General features: G+C 38.6%; 1 protein-coding gene across 2 annotated transcripts in view; it reads right to left on the bottom strand.

Moving 5' to 3' along the window:
* Positions 1–22,074, bottom strand: part of RAPGEF5 (Rap guanine nucleotide exchange factor 5) — a 159,806-nt gene that overhangs the window by 28,362 nt on the left and 109,370 nt on the right. For both annotated transcript variants that reach the window (XM_051785914.1, XM_051785915.1), the window contains 5 exons: positions 8,492–8,570; positions 6,387–6,531; positions 4,737–4,834; positions 3,941–3,971; positions 2,922–3,000 (listed from right to left, as the gene is read on the bottom strand). In XM_051785914.1, the coding sequence (XP_051641874.1) occupies positions 2,922–3,000; positions 3,941–3,971; positions 4,737–4,834; positions 6,387–6,531; positions 8,492–8,570 (432 nt within the window). The remainder of the gene's footprint in view (positions 1–2,921; positions 3,001–3,940; positions 3,972–4,736; positions 4,835–6,386; positions 6,532–8,491; positions 8,571–22,074) is intronic.

Raw genomic sequence — 22,074 nt, 5'->3', positions numbered from 1 at the left:
TGTGGCTGCTGCAGCTGCAGGAAGGGCAGCTGCTGCACCCTGAGATGCAGGACATGAAACTAAGAATAAACGCCACCATTTTTCCCCTTCCCACCTCCTCTCCCTGGGAAATGAGAGAGTCAAACAGATGGAAACCTAGACTCCCACAGCAATATCTATTTAAGACCTCCTACTGTGAGGATTTGTCACAGACAACCTCCATCACTGCCTATCTTCCTTGTAAACCCAGCTGTCACCATCTTTTCCCCCTTCCTTTTCAGTTCAGATAAAACACTGTCCTTTCAGTACATTTCATATCTGCTGCAGAAATTATTTTGGACCTCCACTTCCACCTGGAACAGGAGGCTTAGCAAGAACAGTGCTCCCCGGTATTCAACCACTCCTCATAGCTTATCTGTCTACACATCTAAACTACTTGCATTGCCAGAATATGGTAGCAGCAGCAGAGGCTGCCCAAACAGCAATGCATTTAATTCTGACAATTCTTTTCCTGAATCACTTGCAGCACACATAAAAGCGACTGGTTTGCAGAAAATCCCCGGGCTCATCACTTCCACTGAGGTCCATGAGTTAGTTTGGCTCTGAGAGGGAGATTCCTAGCAGTAATACAGTGTTCAGCTCAGCTAGTGTTTTTTTTCTGCTACAAAAGGGAAGTACTCTCTCTCTGCTTGCCAGAATTTTAGGTTTACGTATTTTGCCAAATTTGCTGTAGCTAGTTCTTTGAAATACAGCTGCCATGCTTAAAGGGGAAGAAACAGACCTGCAGACTTGCATAAATATTTCAAAAATTACAACATCTGCTAATCAGAATCATCACAGCTCTTGGTTTCATACTCACTTCGGTGCTTAATTAAACTTGCCATTTCCTTCTACTCTAGCACTTCTTATTGTAAATAGTCCGATACCATGCCAGTATAGGATAAAACTTTTCTTCGCCAGAAATGCTGTATTTTTTAAAATTAGTTTTATTGACAGATGTATGGAGCAATAGCTCTTTGCTTGTCCTACAAATCTTCATGGCTTCAGGGTACCTTCATTAAAGGAAGCCATGCCAGAAGCAGTTAAGAACTCTATCCTCAAAAATACCTTTTTTTTCTGTTGTAGTAAAACAAAAATGAAGATGAGAATGAAGGAGGAACTTAACATTGAGCCTTGGGGAAGAAAAGTCATTTGATTTTATAATTCTCTTTTAGTTTGTCTCTGGCAACAGTGAATTGGATGCTCATCCTGCAGCAGAATCTCTCTTCAGAGTGGATGCAACTCATGAAGACAGAGACATCCAATTGCACTTTAAATTACTAGGTAGAAAAATAAATTTTAAAAAATCTGTCAGGAATATTTGGACTCCTATGCAGAAAGAGACACAACTTGCTTACAGTTAATTTGTTTGAAATGTCCTTCTCTTTCATTTGCACAGGGACAATGACAGCGGTGTTAATTTATAAAAGGGCTATTGATCTATCCTTTCTTCAATATTGAACTAAATCAACCCACAGGTCAGGTCCTTGAGCACAACCACCATAATGATTGTCCCCTCACACCTTTCCAAAGTTCTATCTGTGGTATGGACCAGTTCTATCTGGGATGGACCATGCCATCTTTTTCAGGAGCCTATGCTGCTCCTCTGTGAGAAGGAGGGAATGCGAGTGGGAGGAAGTGGCTCCCACTGCAAGCCTCCCTGGTAATGATTTCATTAGGGGATAAAATGACTGGTCAAGTGGCATGGTGTGGCTTGGACACACCCATCCTCCACAAGCACCATTGGTCGGGCAGCGCTCCACCACACAGGCTTGGATGTCCAACCTCAGCATCTGTCTCTCCCTTCTCCAACTTCATGTTTGCTATTTCATTCCTTCACTCCCATCATAGTCCATGATCTCAAGGACTGTTCTCAAGGACTCAAGGACTCAGAGGACTGAGACAAAAGCAATTTAACCAGTCACAACTGGCTTTGTTGGGCCCTGCCTTTCTTGTCCCCAGTCCCACAGCCTGTCCCCTCTCTGGAGCCAGTACACTCTCCTTCCCAATCACCCCAAAGATACGTCCAACTTTTAAGAAGAATGACTGTGGGGGTTCTCATCCAGAAATAACATTTTTAGAAGCAGCCTTGATAACATAAACCTCAAAACCCCCTATATTTGAAACAGAAAAAGAGAATTATCTATCAGCAACACGCACTGTGCAGAAAGACTTGGCATTGAAGGAGCTCAGTTTTTATTCTGTTACAAATGAGCACTAAAAATATACTGACTTCAAGTGAACTTCCAGGGTTTTGTTCCCAGTAGGAAACAAAGATATACTGTCAAAGGGTGAGACTGCCAGGTAGGAGGTCCTTCTGCCTGTTCCCTGCTCATGTACAGAGTGTTCTCCTCTCTGCCTTCTTCCTCATACAGGCATTACAGGAGGGTGACAGCCTCTCTGTGTTATAGTATTAGTAGTGATGGATGGAAATGGCTGACAATAAAGTGAAGTGGCACCTTGCACTCCAATCAGAGATGTTTTCAAGGAGAGAAGGAACTAAGGGACGTTCCCAGAGTTAGTAGATCCTGGCCCATTACATGTGACAGGCTTATACATGCACCTTTCACAACCAAGATATAGGTCAAGGGACCGAGAGCATGAAATGGAGCAGAAATAACACCTGGACGGGCTGCCAGCAAGCCTGGGAGGCACACAGCTCTGGAACAGGGGTGCTGGAGGAACCAGACAGAGCAAAACCCCCTTGAGATACCATAGCACTGTTTACCACTGCAAAGCAGGAGGCAGAAAGTTAAACTTACACAGTCATAATATTTCTTCTTTTGTGTCCCTAAGGTCCAGTAGAAAAGCTGTCTGTCAGTTAAAAAATATTTACATTGAGGCCCTTGAGAAACAATTTCATAGTTTTTGAGTTTGTCCTCCACTTTTTCATTTATACTCACTCTCTTCTATTTCATTCAGGGTTCCTCTGTGCTGCAGCCAGTTCTCCTTTACACTGAACTGGTGGAAAAAGGTTTTATTCTGTGAGGGAGTAGGAAAGAAAGAAAGAAAAAAATCACAACAGTGACTTTTTGCATCCCTGCCCTTTACAAAGCAGTAATTCACAGAACACAGCATGCAACCCATATGTCTGGCCAAAAGGTTCCCATATAGGAAATCCACCCACCCCTTCTTGGACCAGTAAACTGGGAGTTGCCTTACTAAATAATGACCAAGGTGGAGATTTTGCAGGAAGCAGGACATGCTAAGGCTAAGCAGCCTGCACAATTCAAGATTTTCTGTACTCATGTTCAAAGCCTGTTTCTAATACACTTATTCTTATATATGTTTCTCATGTACCAATCAGCCTACTTAGCAATTTCACTACAATCTCATGTTCTGCCTTCCACATTTTTGCAGTAACATTTTAAGCTTATTACACACTTCAGCCTCAGTGCAGTAAAATTGACAAGCACAGCAATTCACCTCTGAGAAGTTTGTACACCAACTTTGGCTGCATCTCCTTCCTTCAGTTAAATGGACAGATTCATGTTCCTCCTTTTTTCTCTGTCCCTGTCACAAGTCTGCCCTTTGCTCTGTTTACCTGGCATCCATGTCAATGGATGTGTGACAGTGCCTGTGCTCAGCCTGGTTTGCCCAGGTTGCTACATCTCTCCAGCTTGGTGGGGACACACTCCTGGACCTCTCCTGAATTTAGACATCTCAAAGCATCTTGTTAAGATGCTAACATTGCCACAGCCACTGCAGGTTAGCTCACACAGTTGATATCCAGGATGCACTCACAAGAAAAAAAGTTCCTTAAGCAGCATTGCAGGTCTAACCTCACTGATGTGTCCTGTCATGTTTTTGGCCACTAGTCATTTTCAGTTAAGAAGCCAAGAAAAGAGAGGGAAGTGGGCAAAGGGGAAGAAAGTGAGATGGTAAGTTATCTAGCAACCAGCAACAATCAGGTTGGCATTACCTTTCGATGAGGTGAATACTCATCTACAGTGCTGAAACAAAAAGGAAAATCCAAATTATTCTTTCCAGCCAAAGCTTAGGAAAAGGAAGTTTTAGCTATAACAAAGTTTACAACATCAGAAAGTTTTTAACACTAAATGGTCACTGCAGAAGGGCTGCAGAGCTCCTTCAGAAAAAACTAAAGGCATCTGGCTCAGCCAGAAAGCTTTTCTTTGACTTGCACAATTGATACAGTGAAAAGCAATGCTGTCAGCCCACGAGCTGTTGGAGTAGACAAACACAGCTCAGGCCCCAAGGTAAGCAGTCAGGGTCACCCTCAAGGACACAGATCCTTCTGCTTTCCCAATGGTCAAACCATGGAAACAAACTCCTTTGTTGAAAAAAAATGCCAAGGAAAGATCTATTATAAATACCATAATTATTAGTAAAATAATAACCCTGAGATGACTATTACAAGATATTTGCTTCTCAGTACTGCCAACTGCAGAGAGAGAGAATGAAAATGAAGGTACCATCTGAAGACACAGACTGCAGCTTCTGAGGGAATTTTTGCCAGCTTCTCCACAAAGTATTGCTCTTCTTGAAAGTAATCGCAAATAAAATTGATGGAAGTGAAGCCCAACAAACATCAGAGAAAACTGAATAATTTATCTTTAGTTTAAAAAAGAGATTATTCATAAAAATGAATGTGTTACTTGTATCACTCATCACTTTACTAAATTACAGCAAGATGGTGACAAAAATAAATTACACTCTAAATAAAAGGAGACTTGATCACAAATATAATCAATACTTACTGACGGCGATGCATCCCAAGTATCTTCTGAAATTCTTTCAGGTCCTTCTCAAGAATGGGATATTCATACACATCATCTAGCACATTTCTGTATATTGTCTACAAAATAAAACAGTATCTGCAAATGTCTGACAATTCAAACATAAATCTAAGGCATCACATCAGCAGTCTAAATCAATTCAGGCACTAGCCTACTAAAACAACTTTCATCATTATATTTATGCAAAACCCGTAAGAAGAGAATGTTCCTGTTTAAATTTCCAGACTGGTCAATATTCAGCTTGTCTTTGGAGAAACACTCTTAGTACTGTCACCAAGTGAGAGTCCAAAATGTTTATCCTCTTTTCTCTACAAATGGCAAAATTTAAAAGACCACTTGTGGCTGTTACATAAAATCTAGGTTAGGTCAGAAGAACACATTCTGAAGCAAGACAACACACCACACCATCTTCACTTATCCAAAATGACAATAAACAGGTTCCTTGGATTAAGACTTTTAAAATGGTAAATGTTTTATGTCACCTTTCCTCACATTTGCATACATTTTAAATTGAGTTATGTTTTCCACAAACTCCAATAACTCTCCTCTTCTAATTTTGGGGGAAGGCATTGTCATGATTGAAATTGTAGGAAATATTTTCTCTACACTTTTTCAGAATTTGCACACAGATCCTTCTCTTTCTCTTCTAAGAAAATGACAAATATGTATGAGCTGAGTCATCAGGTTTGCTATCGCCCAATTAACACTCCTATATTCACAGATTTCTGCATGAATGATTTTAGCCTACAACCCTAGACGCTGTTTTTGCATGTATAACTGCAACCATTGTTAACATTACTGCTGATTAATATTGCACAGAAGCTTCAAGAAGAGAAATTGTGTGACAGTGCACAGTCACACCTCCATGGCCCTTAGGAAGATCTCCATCTGCATAGAAAGAGCCTCATCAGGAAAAGTGGAAGATCCTGCAAAGTCTCCTAAAATACTGTCATCTTTAACCAGCAGGGAAAAAAAATACATTTTTTAAAAAATCAACAACCAGATGGATGTTGGTCAGCAACAATGGGCTATTTGCAAATTTACAAGGGAATTACAAGAGCTTTTGGAATTTATACAGAAATATCAGAATATCTTTGCTAACAAGTAAGGACAAAATTTTATTTATTAAAAGACATAAATTTGTGCTGCTCTCCATGTGCACTCAGCAAAACACTGTGGAATACAATTTCACTCCTCAATCAAAGTAGCATTTCTTACAGAGACCTGAGAATTCTTAGTCTGTGATCCTCTGGATACTGACTGTAGATCCTGTTCTGACAGACATGATCAGTGTGTCCAAGGAACCTCCAAATCTTTGTAGTTTTATTTCTTATCTTCTTAACTTTTCCCATTTTCTAGAGATCATGGGATTTCTATAAGTTTCATATGTTAATGTTTTTGACATTGAATGTATTGATAATACAGGTTTTCTGTTCAAACTGACCATCTTTAAAGCATTTATGGAAGCCACATGCAAATCATTTTATATTATAGATTTCATGGAAAAATGTAAGTATGAAAAAAGATGTTTTATAGATTTTTCTGCTGTGGCTTTTTAGACACAGTAAGTAATTAGACAGTGCTGAAGTGCATCAGAAAGTGTTTCAATACCTTTAAAAACTGTTTTAAATGCTCATCTTCATGTAACCAGTCTTTGTAGAGAGAAGTCCACTGAGATACCAAATGCAAGACTTTCCGCTTCCTACAGGACACATCAGAGTCATCTTCTTTCCCTTGGTGGTTCTTAGCACAATAGGTGCAGTAGGTTAAGGAATGAATAATAAGGTCTCACATAAACTTAAAAATTAACTGATGGCAAAGACTTTGCAATCATCTCATTTGCTAATGAAAGATTTTTTTTCAGTACATTGCTCAGTTTTAAATGTTTTATCCTGTCTGGAGCTTCAGGAGTTTCATCGAGTTTTTGGAATGAAATTCTCAGTAATAGATGCGCCAATTAATCCTCTGTGCCAACAGGATTTTTCTTCATTACAAATTAGAGAGGTGATTCTATAAAAATAAAATCAATTCAAAAGGAATTATACAATGATGAGTCATATCTTTTCTGCAGAACTGAGAATGAACCTTTGTCCTGCACATCGATAGCTACGTGAGTGTCTGTGGGAAGGAGGGCAATGCATCGTTAACAATAACAAAAAAACCAGGCAAAGGAAGTCAGTTTCTTTTTGTCTGCACAAATTACAGTATCTGCAAAAATAACACTATTAAAATAAAAAAAGAGTGAACAACTATTTCTACCACTGTTCTCTATTCACAAAGCAGAAATGCCAAATGACAGACAATACCCACTTGTACATTGTTCCTATCCCTTCTCTATTCTTTCATTTAAGAGGTAAAAAGATGATGTTTTCATCTCAAAAGGTAAAGAAGGGGGGAAAAAAAGCAAAGAAAGTTTATTTTAGAGCCACAAGTTTATTTAAGCAATGCTCCATAGCTTATGGAAATCATTGGAAATACATTAAAATAATTCTATCTCAGAATGAGTTAAGACTTACATCCTGTATTGCATGATAAAAGGAGCAGAGATTGGAAAATACTTTTTCTCTTTGTAGGTATTCTAAGAATGAACATAACTTGGAGAGGTTTTAACCCCACTTTAATGTTACTTCATCACAGTTATAAAAGTTTATTTATCTTTAAACAAAAACAAAAATTGCATCGTTGTTATGAGTTAGGCATCTGCTTCAATACAGGTTTATTCAGAGGCAGCTTTATCTTTGTATATTTGACTTCAGTGCAAGAATTTTCTGTTTATTGATTCCCCAGCTATGCAAATTCTAAATATTTTAATAAGTGTACGTGTGTGTGTATACCTAGTTACAGGCACGTGCAAATTAGGGGAACTCATATCCAAATTTGAATTTAATGTTTCCAGTTTGAATCTCTTCATCCTCAACCCATTTGAGTTAAGAATACAATATAACCTAAACTCTGGGAAGCTATAGATTTGAGTCAAATTCCAAGTATCATAAACCTTATGAAAACTGGACTGGAGAAAAAGAGACTTTGAAAAATCAGCTAAATTAGTCCATCCAAATCCACCCCAAGTAGTCCACCTTAAGAGAGGCTCAAATATACCACTGGAATATATTTTCTGGTTTCTTCTTCTTAATACTCTCCAATATAAAAGATTCTACTGTCTTACACATTTTCCACTCCACCATTTATTTTCTTAAGGAAAAAAAAATATCCAAAATATTTCCTAGTATCTAACATGAAAATGTCTTACAGCAATTTATTCTCACCGCCTTTTGTCCCATCTGGCACTGATATGGGAACAGATTCTTCTATTCCTCTTTAGGTACCTGAAAGACTGTCTCAGTTACATATAGATTCCCTTTTTTCAGTAAAACAATCCTGATTCTTTCACGTCTTCTTTGTAGATCTTTTTTCTAGAATACTGGTAATTCCCATTGCTCTCTTCTGAAGTTTCTCCAGTTTGTTCATGCATTTCTTGGGCTGTGATGTCAAAATCTCAAGTGCAGTCCACTTTCTAAGCATGCTATAGTAAATATTTGACAATTTTTCTCTTTTCTTACTAATTTTTCATGCAACCTCAAAATAATCATGCAGGACTCAATCATGTTATGCAAAGAACAAAACCAGGCATGCAATTTTGATATAAGGTTCAACGACAGATAAAACTAGGAGAAAGTGTGTGACCCCAGTGACCACAACACTCAGTAAAAGGATATTGCCTCAGAAGTGCCTGGCACAAGTCATCGGTCGTCATGAAGACTGTGTATGTGAGCAGGAAGTCATCCAGCAGAGTTTCTGCAGAGGAAGACAAAAAAAGCCCAAGGTACAATACATTAGTGAGAGCAGGAAGAGAGTATCTATTCCTGCTACTGTGCATGGCAGGAATTGGGAACCCTAAGAAAAAAAAAATAAGGTCCAAGGAATACAGAATATATGAAACTAAGTTTCAAAAAGTTAACAATATGTTGCCACTGCAGAGATCAGTCTCTTCATTTAACAAGCACATTCTCAGCTCCCAAAGCCCCAACAGGCACAGGTATGCACAAATAAGTCACAGTTCAGGGATCAGTAAGAAAGAGTCCTTATCGCAAACACCACCATCCCAGTTAGCTGAGCTGTACAAAAAGCAACTTTTCCATACACTAACTTGTTCTGTAAATTCAGAAGAACAGCTTTTAGTAGTAGGAGAGAGAAAACTGTGATTGCCATGTACTGTGATTAATATCTATGCAAGTAGTTGAGAACCATGAAATAAATATATTCAAATCTTTAGCTGGTTAGTCTTGTGGGCATCACTTAAGTGTTGAGAAGTTTTCTCTAAGGTTCATTTAATCACATTACAGAAGGGCTTTTTCTTCCCCTGGTTTCTGTCGTTGTTATAAAGGTACTTGCTAATAGACCATCCCTACACACTGCAGCTGTAAGCACCTCAGATTGTCAGGACGAATGGTCAGTTTGGATGTCAGTGTATGTTTCTCATTCCTCATTCCCATGTCACACTATTTTTAGGATTTTTCCAAGCATTGACTGCACACAGCAGGAGGCTGAAAGCACTGGGTTTGGTCTAGGATGCCAGGGTGCAGGAGTAATCTCATGGTGATCTTCAACAATCCAATGGCAGACTGGAGATAAAACCGAGCCAGATTTTCCTGGAGTTGTGCTACAAAATGACAAGGGGCAACCATCAGAGATGGCAACAAAGAAAAATTGTCTAGATCACTCTTTTCCTTCTGTGAGGAGGGTCAACAGGTTACCTGCACAATCTCCAACATCAGTATATTCAGGGCTTGCTTGTGCAAATCTCTAAGCATCCTGGTCTTACTGGACCTATTTCCAGCACAAGTTGGACCCAACGCTTTCACAGATCCCTTCCAACTCAAATTATTATACAATTCTGAAACAAATTTGCTTCCAATTTTAGTAAACTACTCAGATATGATGCATGGTCTAGGAGTGAATCCGTATCTGGTTCACACGACGAAATCCTTTCTTTTCTGCAAACAGACAATTATATTGGTCTTTTTAACCACAAATTTAAAATGTTTCTGTTTGGTTTTATTTTTTCTTCCCCAAATGGTAAGATTTCCAAGTTTTGAGGGGTTCCTGTTCTGTGTATTTCTTTTAATTTCAGCAACCACACTGTGTTCCTTTACACAAGAGAACAGGTTTGCTTTTCCCTACAAGAATAGAAACATGGACAGAGGCTAAACAATAACAGAAGTGATTCTGGTTATGTTGCAAAGCAAAAACACTCTAGCGGTATAACTAGTTGGTACCAGCTAGCACCAATTATACTCAGTTGTGATTTAACTGGTGGACTTACAACTACAAAGACTAAGGGCCAAACCACACCTCATACGGGACAGACGAGGCTGAGACCTGATTTCTGTATCTTGATTTACTCACTATTTGTTTACAATGTGTTCCAGTCCAAGTTAGTGCTTGTGTAGGAGTGTGCAGTCGAGGGCATCCCAGCAGCTTTTCATGCTAAGGCTGCAATTTCACAATACTTTACACCAATTTCCATTACAGCTGCCTTGGATCTCCTTGTCAGCAAATTATTGATCCTATAGCTGTGGTGCAGGATGGCAATAAGAATTCATCCATAAATCATTCAAAGAACAGATATCATGCGGATATCACATGGATGGATAGCTAATGACAGACCACCCTGTGAGCATGGGATTCAAAATACCTCCATTGTCTTTTTAAAAAATTAAAATAGATCTATCTAGATCAATGCATTTAACACAGTTGGTCTAGAAAGAGTCCTGATCTAAAGACGCATAGCAAATCCCCCTTTCACTCAGAAACAAAACAATTAAATTCTTTATATTTCATCAACATTGTTAAAAGTGATGGAAAGTATTATCTCTGCATAAAAAGGGTATTTTGTCTCAGTAAATGAAAAGACATGGTGAACAGCTTGTTCTCTATCTGAAAGGTCATCTATTCATTCTGTTGCACGTCTTTTGGATGATACAATGCAACTATTAAAGTTGGAGGTTTCACAAACATTTATTTGGAAACAGCTGAGCTTGGAGTCAACAACTACATTTTAGTTCTTTCTTGAACCATGTGACTGAGCAGTGATCCTCACAAAGTCAGAGACATTTACAACAGATTATTTCCCTAACTTGCTACTCTATGTAGGTGATATCTGAGTTTCAGCAATACATAGCCATGTGTTCAGAAAAGAAATTAAGTCCTAGTTGAACAAAACTGCAATGCTTATCAATGAACTTCTGCAATTGTTCGAAATAGCATGACTTGATCATACTAACAGGTGATAAAAAAACAATGTATAGGTTTATTTTTATTACACAATTATCTGTTTTCCAGATGTCTATCTTCAATTCTTCAATTCTTCCAGCATCCCAAAGTGTCAGGATGGAAAGAAAGGATGGTTTTGCTATGATATGAGGTTTTTTGCTTTTTTGCTACAACTTCTTGCAAGAACTATGCTACAGACATTATTAATGCAATTCTCTCAAAAAATAGTGAAGGGAAGCCTAACATTTTATGTTTGTTCAGATAACTTACAATTGTTTTTAAGCCCTCTGTTCATCTCTCTCTCTCATGCTCAATCATACATCCCTCCAGTCACAGTTTCTAACAAAAAAAGGTATATCACTCAGCTGACTGGAAATTGCACACATGTATACATAGTGGTTTCTCTTATCCTCTAAATGCAGTGGAAATGCTAAGAAAAGTTCATAAATTATGTTTCCCATGACTTGTATATAGGATAAATTTCTTCAAATTGCTTCTGAACTTGTTTAGAAATTTAAACCCTAAAGGAATGTTCTGAACAAAAAAAGTCTGGATTATACATGTGGTCCATTAATAGCATCACTCATCCGTTAAATTACTTTAACAAGTAAGCAATGAAAGTGCTTTTGCTAGATTAAATATCTATTACCAGACGTCACCTAAAGACTTTACAATAATATTCGTATTTTTAAATGCCTGCACTAGCTTGTAGGTATTTCCCTAAAGTCCTACTGTTCACTGTAACTACCTTCTGTATTTTCTTCCTAAATACCCCGTAATTTAAAATCATGCCAGAATGGTTTTTCATGCCATAGCAGGAACACAAAACTTAAGGGTGTACTAATCTTTCAAAAATAATTTGTTCAAAACAAACAACTGCACACTTGTCAGATGCTTTTGGACACTAACACATGTCCACAAATTATAATTTCTGCTCTTAATCTACTGAGAGAAAGGGTAACCATGAGAGGATTTATTCACAGCATATTATTCATTCTGTTACTAATGGCCACTAAGAGCAGTAAATTTGAATGAGGAAGGGCTCTAAATGTACAAGTTGAGCTGACAATTACACACAGAAGGCTTTTTGTGCTTTTTCCTGTTTAGTCACAGTTGATTTAAGAGTTAAAAAAAGGCAATTCCAGTCAAATCATTAATAATTTACAGTCCATCATAACCCCACTCAGAATGGCAGTGAAACGCATAGCCCTGCTTTTAAATTTTACACTGTGTTCCAGTTTCTGCCTAAATTTGTGACCATTTTCCCTATTGTTCCCATAGAAAAAGTTTTTCTGGGATTTGCAGCAAACAGGCAGAATAAAATGAACAGTAATTACTGGAAAAGAAAAGCTCCTTTTGGAAGGAAAGTCTTTGTGTAAAAGTCTGTGATGCTATGGGGTTTTTTTTTAATTTCTCTTCTTTATGATTTTTTTATATAATCTTTTTCTTCTAGCCATCAATCTAACTTTTCCTTGTTCCTCACAATTTTCCTTTATTTGGCTAAGCAATTATTACAAAGTATGCAGTTAACTTGCAGCCATGCAATAATTCATTTCAAAAACAATTTCAAGCATTTTAAAGCTTCATTAAGACATGCAACAGAGCAGCATGTGTCCAATGGGCTCCTGCTCTTGCAGTTCTTTGGGGGCAGCCTTAGGCAGTAATCTCACCACACCAATTGAGTGCGAGTTCCATAGGCATAAAAATAATAAAAAAGCAGGCACTGTGCTTGTTTGTTATTAAATAATCAAGATACATCAGCTTCTGCTGAGACAGTTTCTCCCAGGCTGTGTGTCCCCTCCTTTCCCCAAGTGAAATAAAGCATCATGGACACCAGCTTTACCAGGAGCAGTTAGTACTGCTCATCCCACTTTTCTGTGATGTACAAGTTCTTCTGCAAAACACATTCAGGGTGGCTGAGGGATGAAAAGCACAGCATATAGATATGGGATGTTCTCACATCTGTGAAATATCCAGGGAACATTTGCTTTCAGCTGGTAACTAAAGGACTCAGCAATACATCTATGTGAGAAGAACTGTGTTGCATGTATAGGGTGATGATAGCCAACAGCAACAATGGTGTATTTGGGGGACAGGAGGATCTAGGGTCCCAGAGACAGTAAATGGTAATATATTTGGATGAACAACACATCATATGTTCCCACCTACTTAAAAAAAAAAATCAAGAGTATTCCCTGCTGCTTTTCATGTGTCCACTTACCCCTCTAACCAGATCATACCCTTTCTCTCCAAGAAAACAACTCTTCAAATACTAACTCAAGGTGATGGTGCAATTGTAAATGCCAGGAGGAAAGAATGGGTTTCCTACATGGGTTTACACACCAAATATTATTCTCCAATAGTTTCTTTTCTCCTTTCTTCACCCTCTTCTCTAGGCAAGGTATCAATTACTAAGGCTTAGGACAGAAATTAATACAGATATGGAAAGAGAAATTGTCCATGGTACACATTTAACAAATCAGGACAGGTGGTACACTTCACGGTTGGACATTGCCATGTCCAACACCTGTAACCTCTTCTCAAAATTGAGCATTTTCCTTAACTACCACGGTGGTAAAAGGCATCAGTGGAGCAGCCTCACATGAATAACTTGTAATGTAAACACGAAAAGAGACTTAATTTAAAGGAAATGCCTTTGTCAAATGGACTAAAAGTTAAATTCTTTTGATTAAATACATTTGAGGACAGCTTTAAAAAGAAAATGTTTAAAAAGCTATCACATAGAATGAGTAAAGAAGGAAAAGTAGGGAAATATTCCAGTGTTACAGATAGATACATCTCTTTAACTACTCACTCAGCAATTTGTATGTCTGGATATTATTTACTAGCATGCATGTGCATCAACCAGCATCTTTAGACCATCACAGCTAAATCAATACTGCATATACATTTACATTACAAACACATCCAACAGCTTAGACTATATTCAGAATACACCTATTGCTCTATTGTTAATATTAGACTCACTGTCCAGCTATGCCAGATATAATTATTCCTAATGCCTGAGTCATTAATCCCTTTATACCCACAAGAAGAGACAACTTGAAGACAAATTCCAGTTTGTCCTGGTTTTCTGATCACACTATTACATCCTGAATAGTTTTTGGTATGCTGTTTCTCAATGGCTAACAACAAAAATCCAACAAACAAACAAGCAAAAAACTAAACAGAAAACCAAACCTACTGACAGATAAGACAAACTAGTCTCCCCACTCTCAGTGACAACCTGTGACTGCTAAAATGACAAGAACTATTCTCTTTTTCATTTACAGAGCAACTTTTCAGACACTGTTCTTTCCACTCTATAGCATTTCTGTTTCCATGTTCTGTCTGGTACATGCTTATTTAATTGTTAAGAAAAAAAAAATGAAGCTATGCAAAACAAGGCAACAGAAAGGATTTAAAATATGCAACATATTGAGCTTTTTTCTTACAATTGTGTGGTTTATAAAAGGTAACTTCCTCTATACAGAGGAGTATAAGCATATATACTCCATGCATACAGACTCTATATTCCTTTATCTGCAGACTGTCTCTCATGTACTGTTAGTTGGGAAGAGGGTACTGATAGCGAAATCTGCTAAACTGCAAAGAAAAACAAGTAATCTTGGGTTTGTTCCTTTTTTTTTTAAAACTTATCACCATTCTGAACCCAAATCTCTTCGACTTTGCACAGTACAAATCCATTGTGAATGGCTGTGCAAGAATTACAGAAAGATTTAAGGGTTTTTCAGGCTTGTATTCCACACTAAATCGGATTATAAGAAAATATAGATAAAGCACTGGAATGCAAGTCTTTTTCCATTTTATGCAAAGTAGTGATTCAGCCTTCTCCAAGGATTTGCTGGTGGAGGCCAAACATGTATGGAGATTGAAGGGAAAACAAAACAACAACAAAAAAAAGGAGAAAAAATTGCTTGAATGAACAAGCCACTGGAATTCAGTTAACTCATACGTTAAAACTATTCTCGGCATTGTAGTGGCAACCCTTAGTCATGTTACACAGCAGTTGTGATTTTCACTATGTGTATGAGAGAATTAAACTCAGTAAAAGGATGAAAACTCATGCACTGAATTAAAAATATGACACTCTAAAGTCTCTGCTTTCCAAGCCAAGGAAATCACTAAGTGCCCTTCCTGCTCAATTTACCTTTCAGAAATATAATAAATAGGAGGAGATCATGAGATCTTCTTCATTCTGCAGCATGTTAGAACCTGAGTACAATGTACTGATGGTCAGCATGTAGAAACTCCAGCAGCATGAAATACGAAGGGGGGCTACACAGGCATTTTTCAAACATCGATGCAAACTCTGAGTTTTGTTTTGTGTGACAATGATGTCTCTTTGGTGTTTGGGGAGCATATTTTTGACAAAGATGAAGAGGGAAATAACTGTATTTTAAACAATATAAAATAAATTCTAAAACCCTTCAGCTATGCCATTTCCCATTTGTGATTATGGCAAAGATGATGAGATGACCATGTGGTCAGGTCCTGACATCCCCTTATGCTAATACACTTACCAGTATTACCCAGAGTTACAAATTTAATTATCACCAACAACCCCAAAATTTGCTCTCTGCATCATCCCTACCTTTCAGGAACAGCCACTTCTATCTATTTTGTGAGGTTCATCCTTCAGAGTATATTTGGGGAAAAAACCCAAACAGCTAAACCAACTGAATCCTTTGGAATTTTTATCTTCCTATCTATGACTGAAAAGCTGGGATCAATAATACTAATGCACCTCTGACCTCATCACACATATTGGAAATCATTTTTTTTTACAGAAAATATTCACTGATGGGGTTAGCAACACCATACTGATCAGAAATAGTTAAAACTTGCATGTCTCACAATCATCAAGAAAAGCAGCCCTATGAGATGGGGTTACAGCTGGGCAAACAGACAGATGAGTTCCCTGTGCATGAGTAAAATGGATGTTGATTGCTTACTATTCTATAGGGAATAAACACTTTTGCTATTTTAAATATTCAGTCACTGGGTTCAAATTAAACAAAATGACGGCTACAGCAAAGCATTTTCAAGTTTTTCAGCCTCTCGGTGCTGAAGGCTTGTAGGCTCAATAAATTCTTGTCACACCTCTTACTCCTTTCTGCAAAATGAGAAAAATTATAACCACACCTCAAGGCAGACAATGCTACATGCAGATTCTTTGTGTGGTTTGGTTCACATAATACTATGCAATGCTCTGAAACCTTTCAGCAATGCAAACACAGGTCCTGTGAGTTCTAATTGTAATCAGAAAATTGCTTATTCTGCAGAAACGGAAAAACGATTTGATGGCAACTCTTTTCAAAGATAGGAGTTTCTCAATAATCTGTAATTTCACAGCAATTTACTAAAAATGTCGAGATATCTCAGAGTACAAACAGTAAATGCAAATTGCTATCATTACTATCTGATCTAGCAAGATATTGCTCATGTCTGAGAGGGTGCTGAGCGGTCCCAGACCTCCCTTGCATTTAGCAGATAGCAATGGTGCTCAGGACCTTGCAGAATTAGCCCTTAATTCAAAATCAAATCCTCTAATAGTGCTATGCCACCATGGACACAGCATGAAGCAAAAAATGAAAATGATGTTGAGAAAGAAAGGTCAATGAAAAAAAAGAACATCAATATATAATTTGCTGCTAATGTATTAAAACAATTATAGTAGTTATGTCACCTAACCACCAAAGCACCGAAAAATCAATTCAAAAAGGACTAAAGAGCAAGCCATTTATTTCTGGCATTAGGTTAGAAAATGAAAATACATAAGGGCAAGATATTTAACTTGTACAACCACATTTTTTATTAGAGGACAGAAGTCAGAACTAGGAATGATTTCTAAGGTCATCTCCCAGAAACTTCTGGCAGTATTTTAACATCTGCAAAATGAATCAAACACAGTCTGTCTGGTAAGGTCAAAGATCCTCCTAAAGTTGCATTCCAGTTGCTGCTATCACATGTATTGGAGCAGTTTCTTATTTTGTCTGAGGGACAGAAAGCCCTGAAGCCACAGGCAGAGAGCAAATGTCAAACTTGTCCAGCTTTAATGAGACACTAATTTTTCCACATAGAAATCTGAAGCTCCCTTTTTCCTCCAGGTAGGAGGGAGACCTGGTGATTAATGTGCAGCTATAATGGCTGGGGTTACTTGAAATTATTGAACAAATCCTCTACGCCTTACACATTTTGAAGCATTAGAAAACGCTGCCTATAGCAGTCACCCTAAGATATTGACAATTTTTGTTAAAAAAGTGCCTTTGACTGCTGTAACTAAAACACTCAAGCTTTCCGTGCAGTAAAACTTGACAGTAAATGGAGGTATTTTAATGCACATGTGAAATGTGAAGTCCTCACACAAGTCTTGCTGCAGAAGGCAGCCATTCCTTGTTTGCATCAGGCACCTCCCAAAGTACTTTAGGAGAAAAACCCATCCTCTCTTTCCATTGATTGCTTAAAATAAGACAGCCAGACCAGGATTGCCTGTAGCAGCAGGACAGAGGATAAAAGATTTAATGGTTCCCTTTCATCCTTCAGCCTGGAGTCCAGCTGCCTTAGCACAGCACGCTGTGATCTGCCCTCATGGGTTTGCAACTCCAGCCTGCACGCTGCCTGGCACCCCAGGCACTATTGTGGCTCAGTGAAAGTTGCAAGAACAAGTGCAAGGCAAGCTTCTACTTTTCTGCTTCTGTCTTGCACCTAACATCTTTGCATCTCTGCCATCATGTTCCTCCCCAAGCACCCAAAGAGGTGCAGTCTCTCTAGCCCAATGGCACAAGTTCCAGGTGCCACCGAGAGCTGTCACTGCCTCTGTGCCTTCTTTTGTTACCTGGTGGCAGCACAGCACACAGCCAGCAACAGACAGCAGCACACAGAAAGGGGCTGTATCATCTGTCCCCTCTGCCACTGCAAGCCTGGTCCTACCAAGTGGGTACTCTAAGGTGCCCATGGCTGCTCAAGTCTTTTGCCAGGTGTACCAGCTCAGCAGACATTTGAGTCAAAAGGGAACTTTAAAAAATTAGACATTCAACTTTCAGAAAGTTAACACTAAGGCATGTGCATTTAATCTCTACTCTTTTTGTCTTTGCTGTCCAACACTTATATGGCATTTAAGAATAGCCAAGTTTCAAATTCAGCATGTCCTTCTCATTGCTGAACTGGAAAATCCACTCCTAGGAAACAGTAATCTTCAAATCTAATATTATATATAAATATAAAAAATCAACACATCTTCAAAGATTGTGAGTTCTTAATTTCAGGATTATCAAAGTGAAATGCTTTAAAACAGCCTACCTTTCAGAGACATTTCTAAGAACATGAACCCAAATTTTCTGTTAGCAACATAAAAATAACATATATATATATATATGACTAAACATTTTTAATTTCAGTACCTACTTACAGGCATCAAAATCCAGTGTATTTGGACAATATCCAGTCCAGCAGATTATGACTATGCTGTAGTCAGTATAGTGACCAGAATACATTCCATGCTGGTACATGACATGGATAAAGGACAGATCAAACTATATATGGCAGTGCACCATCTAGAGCTCTGCAGGTCAGGTATAATGCCTAGACTTCAGTGTGCAGTGTTATCCCCATCTCCTGCTCCTAACTGCTTTCCATACTGACCAGAGGGACTGGTCCCTTAAGGGAATAGAAATGTACGGATCTGTGTTGTATGTTTTTTAAAAGTGTTTAGCAAGAAGGTTTAATCTATTATTTTCCCCCTACAAAGCAACAAGGGGAAATTTCTTTGTGCTTCAGCCTGGGGAAACAGATATAAGGAGAATCTTGCTTGCCCCTGGGAGCCAAATTATCATAAATATGCTAAGCAGTGCAAGCTCTCCAACATGTGGCACTAGAACATGTGCAGTAAACATCACAGCATCTCTTCAGGGAAGCCTAGCACAACAAAACCTCCACTGACAAAACACTCCTGGCTTCTGTAGATTTGGCAGAACTGCCTATAAAGGGAATGATGGCATTTTCATCTGAGCAAGAACTGTTGGATTTGGTCCAAATGTCTGTAGAAGATGGGAATAGCACGCACTAGACTAATGAACAGACCGTGCACTTCATTCAGCACATGAAAGGTCAAGTGGTGGGATATTTTTGGTGTATGGGGTCACACACACTAGGTTAGGGTCTTGCATATACACAGCTGTGGCTCACTGTCATGTAACCTCCTAAGCAGAGAGTCACCTGCCAGTATCTTCTGACACATGGAGGCAAAAGGCCCAGCAAAGAAGCTGCATGGCTGCCATGTGTTACAGGCCCTGCTGGGCAGGGGGCATGGGGAAGGAGGGAATACATCTTGCAAACCCACAGGAGACCCAGACAGACATTAGCATACTGCAGAGTCCCTGCTGCACTGAAGGATGCCACTTCCAGCATTTTGCCCACGGTGTACAATACTTCAGGCTGATGGGCACACACTTCTCAGACACCTCTGAAATAACTTATGCATTATCTAAAGAGCTATAACACACAGCAGAGACCTCCTTGTGCTGGGAGAGGGATGGCACAAGAGACACAACATCCAAAAACCAAACAGGGCCATACGTGCATCTCACATTTCCACACCTGCCTTCCTCCCCCCTACCCAGGGCAGCGAAGCATGGCTTCACAGCTTAAAACCAGAACAAAGAGCATCAGAGCGCTCATAAGGCAGCTACATTTTGCTTCCTCTTGCGGTGAACAGGTTCCAAGAAAAAAACCTGATAAGTTTCATGATAGTGGTGTTAAAATACATTGTTACACTAATTGTAGACTTATTTACATGATATACGTCCTTAAATTATAAACCTGAAATTGTACTTGCTATACTGAGACACTCAAATCATTCTAGTGACAGGTTAACATGTAATTAAAGATAGCTTTTTTCCTTACTATTACATCTTAATGTAAGACAGTAATAAAAAATGTCTTGCACATAGTCTGTATTAAGAACATCTAATAACTTCAAACTATTGTGTTTGTCAGTACAACCCTGTGCTGACAGCTGAATGAAAGAAATAACAAAGCTTCTTGCTTGCCCTGTTTAAAGATCATTCAGGGGTAAGACATGAGGAACAGATATTATCCAGAGTTCAGCTGCTTGGGAGTAAAACACCTTCTTGGGCATATTTCCCCATGGTAGCAGAACTGTGTTTGTGTGCATTTTGGCTGCTTGTAATACACAGTAGCTCAATGCTAGACTTTTAAGAATGAACACCTTTATTTTGATAATTTTCAAACTATTTTTACTCACTAGGGACCTCAGCATTAGATCCTGGATTCAGCTGTACCGTAATTACTCAGAGATTGTAGTTGATGGCCTTACTTATTTCAGTTAAATAAAGTGGAGATACTAAGCAATTTTGGATGAAAGCCTTTTGGGGTAATTTGCTAAAGGTGTATACTCACTTTTCTCATTATTTTGGATTTTTAGTATTCTTTATTGATTTAGTCACCAAAAAAAAAAAAGATCCAAAACACAACTCTTAGATTGCAGGACTATACCAGTCCAAAATTATGCCTTTCTTCCTTTGTATCTTTCTTTTACAAGTCTTATGAAATACTGTACTTTTCATGCAGACACTGGAAAGCATTTAATGCAAGAGATGCATCTGTATCTCATGGAAATTGTTTGTTCAGTTTTTAGCTCTTCATCAAGACAGCCAGCTGTCTCCTGGATTTCCTTGGGGCACAGAAGAATCTCCTTGGCTGACAGGTAAACCTTACCTTTCTGTACAAGCGTATATGAGTCTGATGCAATACTAAGGATAAAGGTAAAAATCACAAACTGTAATAACGCACAAGACAATGTGTTAAACTGTGCCTCTTGGATTATCTGCTCCACAACCATGTTTCACCACTACATGTAACAGCATCTGGCTGTAACTAGTGCTCACTGCCATCTTTCATTTCTATAGCTCTTTTAGGCCATAAGTGCCAACACAGTTTTCATAAAATGTGCTTTATTTTTTCAGTGTGCAAAGAAAAGGAGGCAGATATGGGCTCAGGAGAGGTGGGAGGTACCTGCCAAGGCTGAGTGCACAAATCCAGTGCCCTCACTCCTTTTCTGCTCATCTTTCCACAGTCCCATGCAGACAATACCAGTGCATTTGGCCAACACCATCAAATGTGAGTCAGATGGCGATCCCTCTACAAATTGCCTTTCCCTAACAATTTTTCAAATCCTCTTCAAATTAAATAGGCTAACAGCATACTTTCTACTTTCCCTCAGCATTTCTTTTTCTTTCTTGTTCCCCAAAGGAAAGTGACTTTTGCAACTGAATTGTCTGTCCAACTGTCTGTCAATCTTGCTCTCCCTTAACTCTGTAAACTTTGAATCTGTTGACAAATTTCAACCAAATTTGAGACAGAGCAGCAAATTGTCAAAGACACTATGTTCCTGTAAGCAATGAGTAAACTTACTCTCATTGCTCACAGGAACATAGTGTATCTGACACTTTCTCCAGACACAGCTGGTAGCCTTTATTTCAGGGAGACAATAGTGTCTCTTCCACAGGTGCGCCTGAAGTAAAGGCTGCCATTAAGCACAGCTATGGCTGTAGACATAAAAGAACTCAGCCAAAGGAGATGCAGTGATAGTGCCTTAAGCTGCATCTGGCAGGAATGTTTTTTTATTTTATTTTATTAAAGGATATAATCTCAAACACTGGGACTACTAGCATCACTGAGATATCTTCCTTATTTAAAATTCTGCAAATTGTGTCCATACCCTGTTTCTCTAACAAGGCTTCCTATCAGTGCTGTTCCCATCACTCTGCTGCACCAGGTTGCTGAGTTTTCTCTTAGTGGACTATAAATTCCCAGAGCAGATCACTGTCTCTGTGTTTGCACAACACTGTGGCTTCTGAATTACTCTCTCTATATATAAAATGACAATTCATTACCTTTCTGCATTTTTTCTGCAAAAGGGTATTTGGGGTTTGTTTGGTTGAGTTTTTTTTAATTAAACTGCTTTGCTTATTCAATTAGTTGT

The sequence above is a fragment of the Manacus candei genome, unplaced genomic scaffold, assembly GCF_025592945.1.
Source record: "Manacus candei isolate 608988 ecotype Guabito, Panama unplaced genomic scaffold, ASM2559294v1 h1tg000021l, whole genome shotgun sequence".
Classification (NCBI taxonomy): domain Eukaryota; kingdom Metazoa; phylum Chordata; class Aves; order Passeriformes; family Pipridae; genus Manacus; species Manacus candei.
The sequence above is the reverse complement of the archived record's forward strand: the minus strand, read 5'-3'. Positions and strand labels throughout refer to the sequence as shown.